The sequence below is a fragment of the Girardinichthys multiradiatus genome, chromosome 12 (genome assembly GCF_021462225.1).
Source record: "Girardinichthys multiradiatus isolate DD_20200921_A chromosome 12, DD_fGirMul_XY1, whole genome shotgun sequence".
NCBI classification, from domain to species: Eukaryota; Metazoa; Chordata; class Actinopteri; order Cyprinodontiformes; family Goodeidae; genus Girardinichthys; species Girardinichthys multiradiatus.
This window is the reverse complement of record NC_061805.1, coordinates 28,028,967-28,050,145: the sequence shown is the minus strand read 5'-3', so window position 1 is coordinate 28,050,145 and position 21,179 is coordinate 28,028,967. Positions and strand designations below refer to the sequence as shown.

General features: G+C 38.1%; 1 protein-coding gene across 4 annotated transcripts in view; it reads left to right on the top strand.

Moving 5' to 3' along the window:
* The window catches only part of ccser1 (coiled-coil serine-rich protein 1), a 172,296-nt gene that overhangs the window by 46,496 nt on the left and 104,621 nt on the right, over positions 1–21,179 (top strand). For all 4 annotated transcript variants that reach the window (XM_047382176.1, XM_047382177.1, XM_047382180.1 and 1 more), the window contains exons 7-8: positions 9,801–9,975; positions 18,181–18,258. In XM_047382176.1, coding sequence (XP_047238132.1) covers positions 9,801–9,975; positions 18,181–18,258 — 253 coding nt within the window. The remainder of the gene's footprint in view (positions 1–9,800; positions 9,976–18,180; positions 18,259–21,179) is intronic.

Here is a 21,179-nt window from a genome sequence, read left to right as displayed (position 1 = left end):
AAAACCTTTGTTCGATAGTTCTGTTATTCTGTAAAGCTGGTGACAACAATGCCACAAGAAATTAACAGCAAATCAGAATTATGACTCATCTTGATCAATATCTTTGGTCAGGAAATAAGGCAGCCTGGCAGTGACACGAGGAGCAAAGATGAAAAGCTGAAGTGCGTATGCTTTTATTTTTGTTTTCAACAGTGACAGCACTGTTAAACCATCTGCTGGCTTTGATATGTACAAGCTCAAATTAAAAGCTCATTATCATGTGAATATTGTTTTACAATGTGAAACTTTTAATATATAATATGTGATGCAAAGGATTTTTTTTCCCATGTTAGCGTTAATGGCTGTAGGGTCATCTGAAGTATAAAGAGACAGCACCTTATTTAAATAAACACAGTCGCAAAGTAATTATGCAATCATTGAAATTCTGGTCCTGTATCATCAGGGCTTGAGAATAAACAATGGAAAATTATCATGTCCTTAAGTAATGAATAAGATCAACATAAATGCATCCTCTAGATGATTATCTCCTTTGGGAGAACAATTTTCTGATTGAGTTAATAAAAACAACAAAATTCAGCTTCATGTGTTTTTTTTTTTGGGAGCATTTATCACTCGCGGTTTTCTGGTTCTTTTTTTATTCTCTCTCCCATAAAGAATGGACACTGTATCTTTAAAACATAACAGAGGAGAGAGTCCTTCAGTCCTTGCTAAACAATATAAACTCAAGAGAGTAACATATGTCAGAATGGCTGAGGCAGAAAGTATGCTTAACAGACAAACACACAGCCAGCTTTTAGAGCTATAAGCAATAATGCTACTCTTTTTTTGGAATATTGCTTTAAGGATTTCCCACAAGATAGAAATATATAAAAAAATGTGTTTTGACAGCATTCGCTGAAACAGGAATATTTAATGTGACACATGGGACGTCAGTAAGATGGTTCTCTCCAAGCAACAAGTTTCAATATTAACTAGCACGTGTCTTTTGTTAACTGCCCCTGGTTTCTGCATATGGTCGCCACATTGCAAGCTGAAAAGTAAAGGGTACCACATCCGAGCTTTGCTGCTATAGGGTTGACGACTACTAGCCAAGTAATCAGTTCAATTCAGAAATACTTTATGAATCTTTAAGGAAAATTAAATGCTGTTGTCACTCAAATATCCAACTTCACACGGTAATGGCTGTATGTACTGTAGGAAGGATCTACCGTTGCAGTTATAATTCAACACCAGTGGTATCATCAGAGCAACACTCTCTTAAAATTCATGCTTTATTATTTATTTATTTGGAGTACTTTCCAAACCCTTTCAGTAACAAATCCCAATAGGTAATGAAATCAGTGTTAACAGTTTGAAATGTATGTAAAGTAAATATGCTCATATTAACTAATTAGTTTTATTGTAAGATAATTCCTTCTGTTATTCTAGTAACAAAGTCTTTCAGAATGCAGTTTTTCAAGATTGGCTTATAATAATAGCACAATATAGTTGTTTATTTGTTAAATGCTGTGTCCAAAATAAAAAAATTAATAAACAAATAATTTAGCTTAAATTTACTAAAGAAACTACACCAAGTTTGCAGAAACTTCACCCACTTTACACAAAAAGTAAAATAGTGCAAGATGCAAACAAAACATTTATCACATTGTTGAAGACATGTTGAAGATTCAAGTGCCACCACCATGGGATTACATGTTGTTTTAGTTCTTCAAAAAATCAAGTATAATTTCATTGTATTTATAAAGCAGTTCTTGTCAATAAATGTTCATCATGTTTTTTTGTGTAAAGTACATGCTTTGGTCTGTAGTTCTTGGCTGCTGTTACAGACGTCTGGTGCGCCACCGTGCATCATGGAATACATTGGCAGACGCACTTTGCAGCTAGCTTTGAACTCATTCTTACTTGCGCTTTCTAGTCAGGGATTTGAATTCTCTCGTTCATGCCTGTACCACTCTAACTACTTATATTTCCATTGGAGGGCAAGGAGGGGATGTATCTGGGGGGTTTCTTACCTTCTCTGCAGTCACAGAACCACCTCCTGAAGCTCTGATTTTGAATGTCTTACCAGGATGGTGCTACATTCAGAGCAACTCAGAATGCGGGACTTGACTGTCAAATAGGGACCGTTCTGTATTTTAAGGGATGTTCGGCAACCTTATTTCTTCACCTTTCAAGGCTAGTGTGGTAGTTGGACTAGTTGGCAGTCCCTGAAGGTGATAGGTTTTGCCAAAGGAAAGTAAACACAGAGGAAGCCAGCATTGACCGCTTTCAAAAAATTTATTGATTCAAAGTGCAGAAAGCAAAGAGGACATTAGGGTTAATCAGAAATGTAACCCTGCCATATAACGTTAGTTTAAAAATGTCTTCCTCTCTGTGTCTGAAGAGTTCAATTCACCATTAGATTCACTGCCTGGAGCTTGGCTTGTGCTCACTCTTTAGTCACAGATGCACTTTATGTCGGAGATGAGTTTAATGGCAGCATTAAACATCCGTAGCCTCAGGTGCCGAATGCAGATGACTGCGCCGTTTCTGTCAGGTGGAAAGAAGGAGTGACAAATGAGGGTGATCATTCTCTTATATTCATGCTATACGGTTGTACTTCTCTTGCACAGACATAGAAGTCTGCATTTCACACATGGGCACAGCCATACACACAAATTGGATTGCCCCCATAAATGTGCATGCCGTTGTCAGTAAAATCTTTAATGCTGAAAAATTTGGCAGTGTCCCTCAGTGTTTAAGCGTCTGTTACAATTATCATCCATGAGACAGTGTCCTTTTTTATTTATGTCTGACGAAGATGCAGCCCAGTGCTTCTTACTACTGCTAAAGATAATGCACTTGAATCCCACGTGGTTTATTTGACATTCAGTCATTATTCATCAACTGAACATTATGTAAACCTAGACCTGAGAATATACATATAGGTACATGTGTCTAGCCGTACATGTATTGTTTATTGCCTTTGTTTGTGGCTGTGTGCAGGTGTCAGCACCGAGAGCCAACCGCTTAGTAATAAAACACTGGTAAAATATTGAAAGTCATAAAAAGGCAGATAATTGGCTTTTTCAGGTTGGTGAAATGGATCACTTCTAACACAGCAGTTGAGAAATCGCTGCTGAGAGGAATGAGTCAGACTGATGGAGAGGACAGTATAAGTTAGAGAATGGGTAGAAAACCTTGTGTATAGTGAGGAGTACAAAAAAAGACACTAAGCGACGAGCAAGAAAATATTTGTTCTCAAAATTAATGAAAGATTAAAATCAGTCAACCAGAATTTTAGTACACAAAATTGGTACACAGCAATAAATAAACAAATATTATTTTATTTACCTTTCTTTCCTTTTTTTTTTATAATCTGAGAAGATGTACAAAAATAAACTCTTTCAACTGCACTTGGATGTGCTCAAGTAGTACCAGATTCGACCGCTGGCTGGTGTACTAGAACATATCTATCAATTCAAATTAGGACTTTGTCTACTTGTATAATCTCTTAATTGCTTACTCTGACCGAGTCCTCTTCCCAGCAATCACATGCTTTGCAGATGTGGTGTGTGTGTGTTTGTGTGAGAAAGACAGAGAGAGAGAGAGAGAGAGAGAGAGTCAGAAAAAGTAAAACAGAATGAGAGTGTCTGGCTACCAGCTCATGACAGTAAAAAGACAGATGACCCTGAGTGGAGGAACGGTCTCCCTGCCTGTACAGCATCTATCATCACTGAACAGACTTGTCTTCTACTGTTTGCTGCACTTCCCTTTGCGTGAGTGTGTACGTGCTCGTATGTGTGGGGTAATTACCTGCAGATGAAACTCCTGCTTAGCTAGAAAATAACTTGTCTGCCCTGTAACTGTAGGCAAAAAAAAAAAATGCATGCATGGTTGCACATGCACCCACACATTCACAATGTTTTCTTTATCTGAGGACATTTTACCGATTTGCTTAAATCTCCTGTTGGGAATTTCAACCTAGAACCAACTCTTTGAGATTTCCGTGATGTGCAGTTTTTGTCCTCCTTTCCTCCAGCTCTCTGCTTCACAGTTTGTGATTTTCAGTAAAGCCTGACAATATTTTTGATAAAATATCCTTAAATGCATTCACAAAATGAGGGTGAAAAGAACTGAGAACTCTAGTCATTTAGGTCCTGAAAAGTATGGAACTTTGCAATGGAAAATTTGTAGGAATGCCTTGCAGCAAGAAGGTCCTGGATTCACGTTCTGGCCTGGGGTCCTTCTACATAGAGTTTGCATGTGCTCCCTGTGAATGGGTGGATTCTTTTCGGGTACTCCGGTTTCCTCCTACAATCCAAAAACATAACTGTGTTAGGTTAATTGGTCTTTCTAAATTGTCCTTATGCATGAGTGTGTGTGCATGGTTGTTTGTCCTGTGTGTCACTGCTGCCCTGCGATGAACTAGTCAACTGTCTAGGGTGTTCCCCACCTCTTGCCCAATGTCTGCTGGAGATAGGCACTAGCTCCCCCGCCACCCTGCACTGACAAACTGGTATTAAGAATGGATAGATGGATGAATTTGTAGGAACATTTGAAACAGCTTATGTTTTGGAGCATAAGATGTAATCCTTGATGGAAGCAGAACTGGGACACTTGTGTTTAATGATATAATGAAAGACAGAAGGAGCCAGATAAATTCTGAAGTTCATATAATGATTGTACACTGCTCAAAAAATTTTAAGGGACACTTTGAAAACATCAGATCTCAATAAAAAAAAATCATGCTGGATATCCATACTGATATGGAAAGGCTAATGCATTAGGAACAAAAGAATGCCACATCTTTAAATGAAAATGATCATCCCACAGAGGGCTTAGTCTGACGTCACCAAGAAATTTAATCTGTAAAACTGATGCAGCAGTTTAGTCCAAATGGCTGAAATCTCTTTGGAACACAAAATGGTAATCGTTAATTTGTATGTCGTGTTTGTATGCATGCCTGACAACATCGAGGTATGCTCCTTATGAGATGATGAATGGTGTCCTGGGGTATCTTCTCTCAGATCATGACCAGGGCATCACTAAGCTCCTGGCAATTTTAAGGGCAACCTGGTGGTGTCGGATGGACTTAAACATGATGTCCCAGAGATATTTTATTGGATGTCAGGGGAGCTTGGAGGCCAGACAATGGCATCAATTACCTCATCCTCTAGGAACTGCCAGCATACTCTTGCCACAAGACGGCAGGCATTATAATGCTCCAGGAGGGACCCAGGAAAAAACCTTCGAGCAATTGCACATATTGATATGCTTTCCTGGTGGACGTTAACTTCCTCTGCAACCTCTGTAGGGTCCAAGTGTAGCCTCATGCTACCAGTAGTGACACTGTTCCTGGTAAACCTTTGTGAAGGGCCTTGAGACAACATGTGTTGTGAATTGGCGCTATATAAATAAACTGAATTGAATTAAAATCAAAACAACTGAAAAGTAGTCTAAAAATGAGAAGGGAAAAATGCTTGTTTTTGGGCTTGTCTCATTGTTGCCCCTTTAGTGCACCTATTGGTAATTACATTACCACCAAAACAGCTGACACTGATTAACAACCCCCTCTACTACTTAACTGACCAGATCCATATTCCAGATGTTTCACTGATTTGATATTACACTCCTTTAATTGGTTTGAGCATTGTATGCATGCAGAGTGCCATGAAAGAACTGAGCTATATACTTTATAAAAGTCAGACAAAGGGTAAAAGTGTCACCCTCTCAGAAACACACAGATGCTGTACAACAAAATACGAAACCCTTTAACAGAAGGTGGAAAAAACTTTGTTTTAGAGCTGCACTGTGCTGTTTGACGCAATGCTCAGGGAGAAGAATAAATGACGGATCTTTTGTCATTTATTTTCGCTCAACTCATCCCTATTGAATAGCATGTGGGGCAACAGAGAAAGACACGCCAATAGTTCACCTTATCCAGAGATGTCAAACAGGATCAAAACACTACAAACATTACTGTTTTAGAGTGGGGACAAAAACACCCACAGCCTCTTGACAGACACAGTTCACCTGTCCTCAAAAGGCTGTCTGTTTCTTCTACATTTGTCTGAGCGGCTCAGCAGAATCCCCAGAGGGCTACCTAAAGCTTTGATACCGCATCAGCTCAGTGGAGTAGTTGTCACGACAAAAGGGGGGGGGGGGGGGCGCGAATGGGCGAAGGGAACGCTAAAGAGTTGGTAGACAAGTGCTGAGAAGAAGGGTAGGTGGGGCTGGCTTAGGGAGGAGCAGCAGATTTAAAGAAAAGGAGACAAAAGTATAAAGAAGCAGAGAGACCCTTTAAGTATGTACAGTTTTGAATTACCCTAGGTGATTTATATTTTTGTGATATTGTCTAATTTCGGTCCAAAAAATGGGTTTCCAACATAATTTATTGTCTGACTTAACAGTCTCTAGTGCTGTTTACTTGCTCATTTTTCTATGAGAATGAGACAGAAGGCCTCTCATCTCCTCTCACTCGCCCCTAAATGGCCATCAGTCAAAGCCAACATGCTCGCCTGATGATAAAGAGCTCCATGTGCTACTATGACTGCCTCTTTTTACCGCAATCACTCCCTCTCCACCGTCTCTTGTTATGCAGAGTGTGAACTCAGAGGGTGTCTGTGTGCTTTTTCAGAAAAGAAGGTGGTATTTCACAGCTCACCTTTTCAAAATGTCATAATTAGTGGATATGTGTATGCTGATGTCAAAGTGTCACAATTTGGCAGGGAGCTGTTAATGCATAATTTAGGGTTACTTCAACATGTTAAATTATTTTGTTGGTTAACCGGTTTCTTTAGCTGTGCTTGTGGAAAATAGGCATCATGAAATTGTACTTTGTTGTATAGACCCCATCGGTATTAGTATTATTTAGAGCATACAAATTCAGAGGCAAGAGTCAACATACCATCTCCATCCCCAATTTAATGTTTAAAAATTTAAAGGCTTCTTTAATTTTTATTAAATACCATTGCTGACTGTAAACTCCCATTACACTTCTGCTTATCTGCCTTTTCATGTCATAGGAATGGTATAGGAAGATAATTCCTGTTGATTTTCTTGTTGTTTACTTTTGAATTCCTTATGATGGCATATGCAAAGAGGTTTTCACATTTGACCTATTTACCATTTAGTAATGAAGTCTGTCCAGGTAATACAGATGTTAGCATTTAATATAGCCCTTATGTGTCAAAGTATGTATGAATGTAAACAGTGGCTCTTAAAAGTGTCACACCCCAGTTAAAATGCCAGTTTTGTGTGATGTAAAAAAAACCAATTTTGATAAATAACATCAAAGCCATTTCCACCCTTCTTGTGATATGTATCTTATGGACTTAAACTGAAAAACTTTATTAGAGGACAAAAATGAGAAAAATAAATAAATACACTTATAAATTATCAGTTTGTTGAGCAGCTTCAGATTTAGATACAGTATAAAGTCTTCTTTTCTAGTATTCTTTTAGCATCATAATTTGCCAATATTTACACACTCAGCAGTACAAATGTTTTCCAAATCTACCAGATTTGATGTGGGGACAAGTTTCATCCACGGCACTCTCCAGGTGACCCAACAGATTTTCTGTCACATTTCCTTATGGCTATGTACCGGCTTGGTGCTGGTCGTAATTTTATCCACATTTACACAATGCAAAATACAAGTTCCATAGCATGATGCCGTCATCACTCTGTGGGTATAGTGTTCTTTTGGTGATGCTTTTTTAAATTTATTTATTCTTTACATGGATGTTACAACATATAGTTTAAAACTGTGGCCCAAAAGTTGAAGTTGGGTGTTTGCACAATTTTCTTCCACAAAGTTTTGAGAGATTTTAGCCATTTTCTTTAGAAGAAAAAGTCTGAGAATCTTGCTCCTTACTTATAGCCGTTTTAGAGAATACAGAAGATTGTTGTAACATGTAGAACTTTACCAGTAGATGCTAGTAATTAATGCAACTTCTTCAGGGTTGTTGTTGGCCCTCTTGCAGCCTCCTTGACCAGTGTCTTGACTTTTTATTTATTTTTTGGAAATACATCATATTGGTCTAGTCTCATATTTACTTTAAAGATCTAATGCTGCCTTATCTGTCCTATGTTATATACAGTGCTGTAGACTTTTTTTTTTAGGAAGAATAAATCTTACTTTTAAGTCTGTAATACCTGTCCTTTAGAGTTACTAAATTCTATCTGTGGTGAAGGTCAAACAAATCAAAGAGTCCATCCATCCATCCATCCATCCATCCATCCATCCATCCATCCATCCATCAAGAGGTGTGGTACACCCTGGACAGATTGAGGCGACTGTGGCTCAGTAGGAAGAGTAGTCGTCTTGCAATCAGAAGGTTGTGGGTTTGATTCCAGGTGTATGAATGTGTGAGTGTTAGTGAGTGCGATTGGGTGAATGTGGCTCTAGTGTAAAGCGCTTTGAGCGGTCTGTATAACTGGAAAGGCGCTATATAAGTTCAGTCCATTTACCATTGTCAGTCCTTCACAGGGAAATGCACAGACACACAGAATACAGGTCCATGCACATACACTCCTAAGTACATTTTAAAGCTATCAATAAAGCTAACATGTTTTTAGACTGGGAGGATGCAAGAGTACCTGGTGAGAACCCCTACATGGATGGAGAGAACATGCAAAATCCGTAGAATAGAATAGAATTTAACTTTATTGTCATTGCACATGTCACAAGCACAAAGCAACGAAATGGAGTTTACATCCATCCATGAATATGCTATAACTGTTAGTATAAGTATATACAAGTTATGAATGTACAGACTATAACAGAGGTAGATTATCTATACAGTATATATATACAATGGTGGGCTGACAGTGCAAGTAAGTGGTGTTTAAGTCCATGTTTTAAAATGCAAGTGATAATGTTCCAGTCCATATGTTGTTGTTGTGTATCTATAAGGATACAGTCTGTCATTGTTGTTCAGATGTCAGGAGGCAGAATTCAGGAATGTGACACCTGAGGGGAAAAAGCTGTTCCAGTACTTGGTGGTCTTAGTCTGGAGGCTCTTGTAAGGCAGGAGGATGAAGAGTCTTTGTGCTGGGTGACTGGCATCCTTGATGATTTTCCTAGCCCTTTTCAGACACCGCTTTCTGTAGATGTCCTCTAGGGCATGAAGTAGTGCTCTGGTGATGTGCTGGGTGACTTTCACCACCCTCTGCAGCGCCTTCCGGTCTGAGGCAGAGCAACCCCCGTACCAGACTGTGATACAGTTGGACCTTCTTGCTGCAAGGCAGCAAGAAGCAGCTTCACCACATTCCAAAAATTAGCTCACAAGTGCCAATTATTCTTTAATGGGTCATGCTTTCAAATGGTAAAGTTAATTAAAGCTGAAGGTAAGATGATCTAAGTTTTTTGTGTTGATGTGAATGAATTAGACTTTAAACCCTTAAAGTTCCTATGCTCTGTGCAGAGTTTTAGAGGGTAATTAGTAATCTGGTTTTAGAAATGTGCTTTTTTTTCCTACTTTCTGTAAACCGTGTATTTAAAGTTTTTCATGTACATCTCGTCTGCCGAGAGAGCTCCTTGAACACACACACGGTCACACAGTTGCACCATGTCTGTGCCTTTTTCGCTGGTCACGCACAATATCACCCAGGGTTTTTGGAATTACTTGGATACCACAAAACAGCTGGTATCGTCACATTACTGTAGAATGTATCATCTACACTATCGGTGCTCACAAATGGCAACGAGGACAGCAGCAGGGAGAGCTGAGGCCAGGTAAATGATCCTGTTTTCACACTGCTTCATGCTGTTATCACATTTTTTTTTTTTTTATTTCTCCTTAACTGTTCTCCAGGGAAGTCAGCCGACCAACCAGCCTGCTGCCAGCTGAATGCAGCGTGGGGTCTGGTTTAGGGAAGGAAGATGACCCTCTACCTATAGGGCTGGAGAGCCTTCCGCTCAGACTGATGCAGCAGGAATGCACAGTGGTCAAAACCCTGCTTTTAAGACTGAGACGGACATTACAGGAGGTGGGTGATGACTTTTCTCACTGTAACAAGCATATGGTCACCTTTTGATGTGGATTTACAGTGCTGGAAAAAGTATTTAACTGCTGATAGATTTCTCATTCAGATCAAACATATTTCAGTATTAGACAAAAGAACCTACGTTCATATAAAATGCTAATTTGAAGAGATGATATGTTTTATTAGGGAAAAATCCTTCTTCAAATCAATTTGGCCGTATGTGAGAAAGTAATTGTCCCCTAAAGCTAATAACTAACGGCCATGATTGGCATCAAGCATTAGTGCTAAGCGATAATGAGACTCTTTCATTGCTGTGGAGGAATTTTGGCCCAGTCTTTGTAAAATTCCTTAAGTTCAGCCACAGTAGAGGTTTTCTAAAATGAAGGGCCTGTGTTTGGGCATGTCCCAATTGGATTAATATCCAGACTTTGACTAGGACACTCCAAAACCTTATCTTGTTTTTGCTTTGAGTCATTCAGAGGTAGATTTTTCCTCCAGCGATTTCTGGTGGAGAGCAGAATTTATAGTTACATTAACTGTGACATGTTTCTCAGGTCCTGAAGCGGGACCAGACCATCTCACTACCACCACCACGTTTGACTGTCAGGATGATGATCTTTTTCTGAGATTTTGTGATAGTTTGTACCATATATAATGGGACAAACGGCCTCCAGAAAGTTCCACTTTTGTCTTGTCAGTCCACAGAATATTTCCAAAAAAGTCCTGAAGATGATGAGGGTGTTTTTTTTTTTTCTTTATGTGATTTTTCTGTCCAGCCTCTTTCCTGTTGTTGAATCTTAAACGCTGACCTTAACCAAGGGAAGTGAAGCCTGCAGTTCTTTAGATGTTTTTCTGGGGTTTTTTGAGTCGTTGATGTACTTCAAGTAAGTTTGATAAGCTGGAAACGTCTGGGAAGGTTGACCGTCTGTGAAGATTTACTCTCATCTTGGTTTGCTTCAGTCCCAAAGCCTTGGAGATGGCTTATTTGCCCATTTCGAGGCTGATAAATGGATTACTTTATTTCTCCTTTGTTCTTGGATTTCTTTAGATCAAGGCATGTTGTGTTGCTTTTTCAGATATTTCTGCCTGCCTCATGCTGTCAGGAAAGTTCCTTTTTAAGTGGTTGCTTGATTGTACAGGTCAGGCAGTAATCAAGCCTGGGTATAGCTCATGAAACTGTAACCCAAACAAATGTGGCTGATTCTGGTAAATTCATGATTTAAAATGAGGGAAATTACCTCAGTTTAGATAGTAAACCACCATTTGAAAACTGTATTTTACCCATGTTATCATTGTCTGTTGATAAAAGTTGTTTAAAAAATTTGAAACAGTTGGCATACTGTACGTTTTGTCCACTTTACAATTTTGTACTGCTTTTGTTTTGTCTATAACATAAAACCTTGTTTAGAACACATAAAGTTCTAAAAGCACAGTGTTTTGCACAAGCGTTTGGCAAATAATAAGCTATTTGATCTGGAAACAAAGTGAACAGTGCCTCTCTTGCTTTTTGTTTATTCTTTGTTTAATCAGCTTTATTAACTCTTGTCAAAGTGGGTTTCTTTTCACTTTTAAATGATCTCTCTAATATCTTCCTTTTTGTTTGATTTTATGAGATTCTAATTCTGGGGGAGGAACCTGTGATGTGTGTTTAAGCGTCTGCCATGATACTCTTTCCATGTACACAAGCAGGCAATTCACACACAAATCCTTCTCTTACACACTGTAACTCAGCTCCTTAAATGTCTTAGTCTGTGCAAAGTTTGGCGTTATCTCAGGCAATGAGACCATCTGATTATGAACGTTTTAAATTCAGTAAAAGTACCTTCACATTACTTTAGATTTGATTAATGTTAATGATCACTTAGTAAAGCTTCAAAATGTTGCAAAACCGTGGCTTTGCAAGGTTTAACCATGCAGAACATAGGTTCATGTTAATTGTCCACTCATGAAGTCTCTTTAGTCTTTAGTTGGTCATTTGGTCAACTCCAGCCTTTTAATAAATATTTTTTCAGGAGCATAATTTTATCTTTTAAATATAATTTCTTTTTTTGAGGTTTTTAACTGGAGTTATACACCAAAACCAGTTTTAGAGTTTTAGAAGGGCTTATTACAACTTATTTTTTGCATTCTAGCTCAAACCATGCCCAAGGGAAATCTTGAGTTTTTATGTGAAATGACAGAGAGGTTGACTATGAAGTTGACTAGAATTTTGGCTACGGCGTTAATAGTAGTGATTTGAAAGCAAACATTAATGTTTTTTGAAATGCTATTTTGCAGAAGCTTTTGTGGAGACATAATCCCAGTCAGTGTTATTAAAAACAGAAAGGAGCGATAGTCTGAGCATCATTGTTGACTCAGTTTAAGACACAATCACACTACAGACTGATGCGTTTGTATGAGGAAAGAAAACGGCAGACTGATGATGGAAAAAAAATCATAACTTAATATTTTAGGTTCATATTTTATTCACGATATTTATTGAGTCCGTATACCTGATACATTTATTGCATTTAAAGAACCAAATAAGAGTGGAGCTTTATTTTAATTTCAAGATTTACAGTGTAGCTTTATTTTAATAAAATGTATCTAATTGTATGGTTTATAAAAATCATTTAAACAATTCTATAGTAAAATATCACACACTTCATCCATATCAATACATTTCAATGAAAACACTAACGTGTTTCACTTGGCTCAGGTCTGTCCCACACATGCTGTAGTGGAACAAGTCCCATCACAAATACAGAGAGCGAACACTGCCTCACCGCAAAGGTTTAAGTCAGGGGGAGCAGAAAATGGCTAAATAGTTTCAAAATATGTGTATGTTTTTGTTGATTGTGTTGTTTTGTGATCCATTGGGGCCAAAATTAGCATTTAAAAAAATATTTAATTAATTTCTTACGGAGACCGGCAAGTGTCGGCGAGTAAAAAGAGACAAAGGCGGTGGAAATCCGTGCTCACGCTTTACTAAACCGTGCGCTCAGTTTTGCAATCTGTGCGCACGGATTACAAGACTGTCTTCTCATTTTCTGCAATCCTTCTGCACCTTTTGATAAACTGCATGCCCCATTTCGCAATCCATGCATGCTGATTGCCCAGTGACATCTGTTGCATTAACGTTAGCTGCTGCCGTCATTTTAAACATTTTATCTCAGTGTAACAAAAATAAAGTCATACTACAAGCTGTGATGTACATGGCAGTGCATAGTTTAGTAAAGCATGAGCACTGATTTCCACTAGTTTAGGTGGAAAATACGGGCTCCGTATTTTCTCCTTAAACCAAGTCACAAAAAGTTCTAGTTGTTTTGCTCCATTGTTGTTTTGTACATTTGCATTTTTGGTCTCTTTGGTCGTCATTATTTTGGAGAATAAAAATGAGCAACAAATTACTTTGTATACAACACTTGTCATGCCATACACGCTTCGACAGCCAATGATTTAAAATAATAATCTATGATTTACCCATAGTCTCTTGTATGGAGGTGGGTTTATATGACTCCCATAAATAATACCAGCTCGCTTATAGGTATTCTGGTCTGATGAAGGGGTCATTATCTGTTATATTTCCCGAGTCAACTCACTCGAGTGGAGATTGTAACTGCGCTAAAATTGAGGGGTAGTAATAAAGGTTTAATCAAATGAGTTCAGTGAATTAAATTGAAAGATTTGAGCAATGCAATTACCTCAAGAATTAATTAAAGTAGTTGGCTAGTTAGGGAAATAGAGCAATATGCAACACAACAAAAATAAACAAGAAATATTAACTAGCTCTGAATGAAATTGTTGTAGTGACTATAAATGGGTTCAGTTTAGTCAGTTGGGATGGAAAAGTAATCCCTGGGTGTGATATGGTGCAAAGTAAGGAAGGGAGCAACTTGATCCCGAACCTGACAAAATCCTTTAAAAAAGCAACAAAACAAACCTAAGAAAAATCTCACTTCAGTACCTCTACAGTCTGCAAAAGATCAAAGCGAGCAGCTAACTGCGGCCCACCGAGCCACACGTACGGCTTTCTCCTGATCTGTTTGCTGTTCATGGCTCTTTGTTTTTTCTCCAAGGGCCACAGAGACAGAAGCAAAAGACACATGAAATTGAGTGACATAAACTAAAGGGATGATGAAGTTGCAGGAGAGAGAATGGGAGCACAGCAGCATGAATATGAAAGAGGAGACACTTTGTGCCCTTTGGTTTCTTTGTTGCATCATTAACTTGCAAATTATGTTGCTGTCATGGTTTTTGGGTTTTAATGTCTGTGTGTTTTGCTTTGGTATTCTTGCTGTATTTCTGTAGTCTGTTGCATGGCTTGTTGTTGTTGCTGCTTTCTTCTTTCCCTGCACACCTGGTGTTAGGTTTCTAATCACCACACCTGCATTGTGTGAGATTTACACTTCCTTCAGCATAAACAAGCTGTGTTTGAAATGTCTAGTATTTTATTATGTGCCAGCCTAAAAATAAGTCTGCCGTTTTGTGCTGTTGTACATTGTGCCAAGTGTAAGCCACTAGAAATGTGCCATCTTTAGAAAGGGTAGTGAAGGGATGTTTTACTAGGACATTAGTACACTGAAACTGATGTTTCAGTGCTTGGCTCCCATGTGCACCATCAGACTGTGCTGACTGTTTTTATTTATTTTGTGTGTGTTTGGCAGAATATTCTTGGTCAAATGGATTTATATTTGTTTCCGATTATCAGTTATGCCTTAGTTTTGCAGATATGTTTGGAGTTTTTTATTACATTCGTTTAAACTGCACTTCCAAACCTCAGCTTTTGTTTTAGAGTTGAACTGGTTAAAAATGACTTTAATTTTTGGATTTTGGAGAAGAATGGCTGCAAAGTGTGTTGCTCTTGTTCATTTGCTGGAAGGAGGAGTTTATTGGTCTGAGTCATTGTTAACAGCTGCTTTAGAAATCAGAACATTATTGTTGTGGTAAAGAACAGCTTTAACGGACTACAACAACGGACTGACAGAGCTTGGTAAAGCTGACGTTAGCATGCCAACATGTACAGCTAATCACTGACACCATCAGGTCTGTTTTAAAAATCAGTTGTGCACTGCTAAAAGATTGGTTGTAAGTAAATTGAACTGCATACATGCTTAACCTTAAAAATTATTTATTAAATATTTTTACAAGTAACAAGAATTTTTGCTAAGTTTAAGTTTTAAATTTTAGTGGTAGTGCGCTTCATGCCTGCACAAGTGGGTACAGTAGAATATAATACTGTTATGGGTAAGCCCAGATTTGTGTCACAGGATGTTATACCAGTGTTAAGAAGGCAGATGTTAACTGCAACATATTTTCAGCCAAAAACAGAAGATTATTCTCTCTGTCAAGTCACGTTAGGCGTTTGTTGGAGTGTATCCCTCTGGCATTTATAGCTCTGAATACTCTGCACGTAATTATAAAATACCATTTCACTCTTCACAGTGAAACAGGTTCCACCTATTTTCTGCTAAGTCCTGTATTTCCAAGGTGAAAAGTCCAAATCAGAAGAATCAGACCTAGCTTTGTGACTTAAAAACATCACTCAGGAAATCAGAAGTTATGTGACAGGACCACTCATTCTTGATAGTACTGTCCTCTGACAATAGGGGGAATTTCCTGAACTGAATATCATCCGGTTATGCAGGAGCTTATTAGTGACCCATCAATTTAAACTAGCTGTGTAGAAACAGTTTAACATTTAAAACATTTAGGACCATGATAGGGAAATGTTGCCATAAATCTGTTTGAAAGGAAACTATGAAAATGAAAATGCCTGGTTCTGATTTCTTCCAAAGTGGTGTCCAAAGATTAGCTAATTAAAAACAACAGAAAAATATCAGTGATGTCACAAATGTAGATGACCACAAGCCTGATATCACAGCACCTCTTAGTATTTCCAGTGTTAGCTTTCCACATTTGGCCAGCCATGCTCCGTCTGCTCCTAAATTATTTCTCTTTCAGCAGTTTATCCTCTTGGCTGCACGGAGGGAACATTTCTAAACTGCTGCTGTCTCATGTGTGCGTAAAAGCAACTTCACACAATGATCCCCATTTGTCAACGTCAGCCATGGTTTCTAACTAAAGTGTGATGTCCCATTTGTTACAGTACATACTCCCAGCTCTTTTGTACATGGCTTTGAATCTATACATCCTCTGGCCGTTCCAAGTCTGTTGTTCGACTCTAATCCTGAATAGCTTCACTTTTTTAGTAATCAGGAGTTTTTTTTAAACAGGAGCCAGTTTGATGCATTTAGGATTCCAGTGTTATCAGATAATGAGTGATACATTTGTGAATTTTATTTTCCTGATTTGTTTAAGGGTTGGATAAGGAAATAGTTTGTATCCATCCGTCCGTCCGTCCATCCGTCTTTATTTTTGCAGGCTCCATATTTAAAATCTTGTCCACTGTAGAAATATACATTGTAAATTTATACTATAACTGTTATTCTTTAAAATCTGTTAAAAAAACAATACTGGCAACTTTTGGAATTTGATTGCAAAAAGTATGACATTTTTACATGAAACCTGTGTAGGAACCATAATTGGAGAAATTCAAAACAGCACCATGCTGGAGTATGGCTCAGTTATAAGCAGAAAATTTCCATTCTTGTCTTTCCACCATGTTGACTCAGGAACTATGATATGCGTGATATTTTGAAAGTGAGGCTGTTGTCCTATAAAAACTCTAAAGTCAATTAGAGGGAGTGAAAATGAATGTCCCTTCTCTTATTTTAAGGCTTTCACTTCTTGATTTAAGAGACGTATGTGATTAAAGGTGTGCATCAAACTACAAAACCTGCTTTTCTTTCTGAAGCCATTCATCATCTCTAGACATTCAGTTTCAGTGCAGTGCAAGTCATTAAATTCATGGCTCCCCGGCAACCAATTCTTAAATCTGAGGGGCTTTTTACTGAGCCACATCTAATTGTAGGGACAGTTGTGTGTTAAGGGCTGTGGGACAGAGGTGACCTTAAGAGGATGTGTTTGTGTTTTAGAAGGAAGGAAGGAGGGATGCTGTGGGTGTGGGCGTCAGTGAGTGCACGGCTGTCTCTCTATGTAGGGAAAATCATTGATCACAGATGACACATTGATGGCCTGGCGCCATAGCACACCTATAATTCTGATAGGGAGGTGTGTGTCTTTAAAAGGTCAGCCAAACCAATAAAACATCAAGTTTTTACTGTGCAAAGATTTGGACTCCAATGTTTCCCCCAACTTATTTTAAGTAGGTCAAAGCACTATATTATCTGGGATTTGGCCTAAAAAGTGTATTTTTAAGTGTAATCTTGGTATGGTGGTCTGTCCTACCCAACTACACACAGTATTAATCTTTAAAGGGTCAACATGTGGCTGGAAATAAAACATTCATAAATTCGTTTCGAGTCTCATGGATGCCATTTTTGCCTCGTCCTTTGTTTTTGTTGCGCTCCTGTGATTGCATTAAATGACCACACACATATTTACCCATATCTGGGTTGCTTTTTTGTTTGGATGTAGACACTTTTAGGAATGATGTTGGTTTATAAGGACCTATTTAGAAAGGATTGAAATGGTTTTGTGGAAAAACAACAATTTTCATGTGAACAAAGCCTAAAAACCTTGAAACTTATTCGTAACTAACACCAAGACTTGTGTAGGCAGCTTACCTAAACTATCTCTAGCAGAAGGATCCACATCCTCTTGCATATGCCACATTTAATCCTTTACAGCTAACAGTTAGACCAGCAACTGCAGACCTGTGTTACTTAGTGCATGCATGTCCATTTATTGTCACCTGAATGCATGTCTGCATGGGACCTGTGTGTGTTTCAGACTTTGCTTTGTGCCTAGTTGTTGACAGTTTTGTTTGTTGCCGAATATATCTGATCACGCTTGACGAAACCACAGAATATGAAAGAAAACCCATGAAATAAAAAAAGAAAAGAAGCCGTGTTGCCCACTTTGTCTTTTTGTTCAATCAAAAGTGACTCCAGCTGAGATCAGTAGAACAGATGTAAAATTGTCTGTCAGATATTTGGGAAAACAGTTATATTGTAGCGATTTATGCTTGAGATGCAGTGTTTCTCCTATATGGTTTAACAACAAAACAAAGTTCAAAGACAGTGCTAAATAATGCAGATAGCTGCACTTTCCTCATAAAATAAAGTATTGAGAGCTACTCTAAAAGATTTTCTCTACATGATAATTTTGATTCTTTTCTCATGTTTTTGGGATTGTCTTTTGCAGAGCACAGAGACGAGTCCAGCCAGCAGTCTTCAGTCTCTACCCATCAGTCCTTGCAGTGAGAAGTCTCTTCCATTAAAGGTAATCACAAGCAGACCTTTTATCCCATGTCTGCATTATGCCTGTGCATATAATATTTTTGTTAGTGGCCATTGTAAACAGCCACATTATGACAACGTAAGTAATAGATTCTGGTGGTGCAGAAGGGCTGTTTCAAACCACCATCTGTATAGCGGCAGTGGCTCGTTTATTTAGGCAGATGAGGTGGTGATTGATTTCAAATTTCACACAAACAGGAGATGATACGCATAGAATCAGAGTAAAAATGTGTCATTTATAAACTATGGCCTCCACTGGTCAGTCTTAAAATACAAGGAGGCACTTCAGGTCTATGCTTCATAGCTCCTTTGATTGACTTAATCAGTTGTTTTTGTCTGCAAGAGCTCCTTTGACAATACTTAATTGACCCTGAAGGCTCATGAGCTACAATGCTCAATGACTTAGATGGCTGCTAACTGTGTATGGGAGAAATAAAAATATAGGGATAAGAATACATCATTACGTGATAATAGTGATAAACTTTGAATTTTTGTGCAGCACTTTGGTCAATCATGTGTTGTTTTTCAAAGTGATATAAGAATAAACATGGTATGGTATACGCTATATAAATAAACTTACCTTACCTATGGTATACACAGTTTTACAGCAATAGTTGTTTGTGAGGCTTCAGGCTGTGTGCAGTTATATATTTATAACCAAAAAGATTGCATTGCTTCCTTTTATTCTCATTTTTATTACATGTATCACAAAATATCTTGGAAAAAAACGCTTCTCGCTCATCCATAGTTATTGGGATTGCTACACACAGCATCGTCCAGCCTGCCATGTAAAGGCCTTTTTTTTTTTTCAATGGTTACCTGTGTTCATGTGTGTGACTTGTAAAACCATAGAGTAGGCTGTGCACGTTATTTCCATGATCTAACAAACTTGGTTTTTCAATAATAGACAGCTTTTTACCCTTTACAATGAGGTTTGCGGTAAAAGAACAGTGAAAGTGTGGCTGTGTTGGTGACTGGCTGTAGCTCCCTGTCCGTGTCTGCACTCAGCTGCGGGTCTCCCCCCAAAGAGCACACAGCTCCCTGTGCATATCAGGGGTCTGCAACCTGCGGCTCTGGAGCCACATGTGGCTGTTTTGGCGCTCTACGCTAACTCTTATCCTCTTTGGCCAAAACCTAGATAAAACTGAGCAGTGTTTGACACTAAAATTACACAGAAAGACCTTCTTTATTTGGGGACAAATAGCTCAATTTAAGCAAATATATTTACTATCTTTTTTGTAAAAACATTTCTTTGTTTTAAAACCTAAGAATATAACTAAAATTGTGGCTGTTTAACCTTATAGCAAGGTTTAAATGTTAAGGTTTATAAATTTGATAAATTAAATTGGTTTTGCAAAGGGTCTTGTAAGTCTTTACTTTGTAGGAACCTGAGCAAAATGGTTCTTTAGATTGTAAATATTGCTGAAAAAAAGTCATTTACAGAAAAACTAAAATGAAACCTGAAAACCAAAATGGTGAGGTAAATGTGTTTAAATTACCAATAATAATAATAATATTAATATCAACAAGAAATGAGACTACCTACGAAAACAGTAAATAGGTTAAATAGTAATAAAATCCTAAAATATAAATAGATCCTAATCCAGATAATAGGTGAGATAAGATAATAGGAAGAAAATAAGGCAGAATGAATAGATGCTTTTGCCGTAAAACATAAACTTACAGCAGCTCTCAGGTCCTCAGGAAGGCTGCTCAACAGGTGAGGGGCATAGTAGACCCCTGACACCTCACAATGTGTCTTAGTTCTCACTTTAGGATTCAACAGAAGACCTTAGGGGCCTCGGGGGTCTGCAGGATATATACTAGTAAGAGAACCTTAAAATCAATCCTTAAATGGACAGGCAGCCAATACAGAGACTTTAAAATGGGTGTAATGCATTATAATAATGAGTTGAAAATGAAATATGTGAATGTATTTGAAATAAACATTAACCTAACCTTAAAAACATACTAAAAGTGTAAACCAAAGTCTCTGAATTGGACAACGAGACACGGTTGAACACTGGAAATGTTCTTCAACTTGAAACATTTTTAACGCGGTATTTGAAACTGATGACAGCAAGGTTTTTGACCTGATCTTTAGGGTTGCACTGTGAGTTTCTCTCTAAGGGTCTGTGCTAATACCTCTACTAAACGTCTGGTCTGTCCTGATAGTGTTTTCAGAAGATTCGTTGCCATCTATGACTTAATATCTATATTACAGTTGAAAAGTGCATCAACAAGTCGTGGGTCATGAGGAGACGTAACAATACAGAATTTAGTCATTAACATAGTTGTGAAAAAAAATGCCTTCTGAATAAAACACCCGATGGTAGCATATAAAATTGTGAAGAAATGAAATCAGATAAGGGACTGTACATTAATTTAGTGTTTTTGCATTCATATCCTAGCCTTATTTTTCACTTCTCCATGTGCATGCATGGGTTTTTCACTTACAAGTCAATGTTCATTGTTTTCCGTCATGTGTGTCCCTGCGATGACAACCTGTCCAGAGTGTGTCCCGCTTTTCGTCCAGGATAAGCTTTAGCTCCACGTGACCCTTACCAAGTCAAAGCTATTAGAGAAAACGGAGTACATTTTTATTCAAACACTGTACAATGTTTTGTTTTGTTTTAAGCAACAGATCAAACCACACATGCACACATGCCTAAAATACTCTGGTCCAGCTTGTTTAGTTAAAAGAGCCCAGAAAAGAGCACAGCAGTCTGCCTGTGATCAGAAAATACAAAACTGAACCCTCCTTTGATCTGTGCGTCTCCTTCAATTTTACCCTTATCATTGCAATTAATAGCCTTTCTTTCACATCAGCTCCTGCTGAATTATGAAGAGATCAAATACAAGAAAGAGATCGGTGGGGCAAGGCATGCAGGGTAGAGGAGAGAA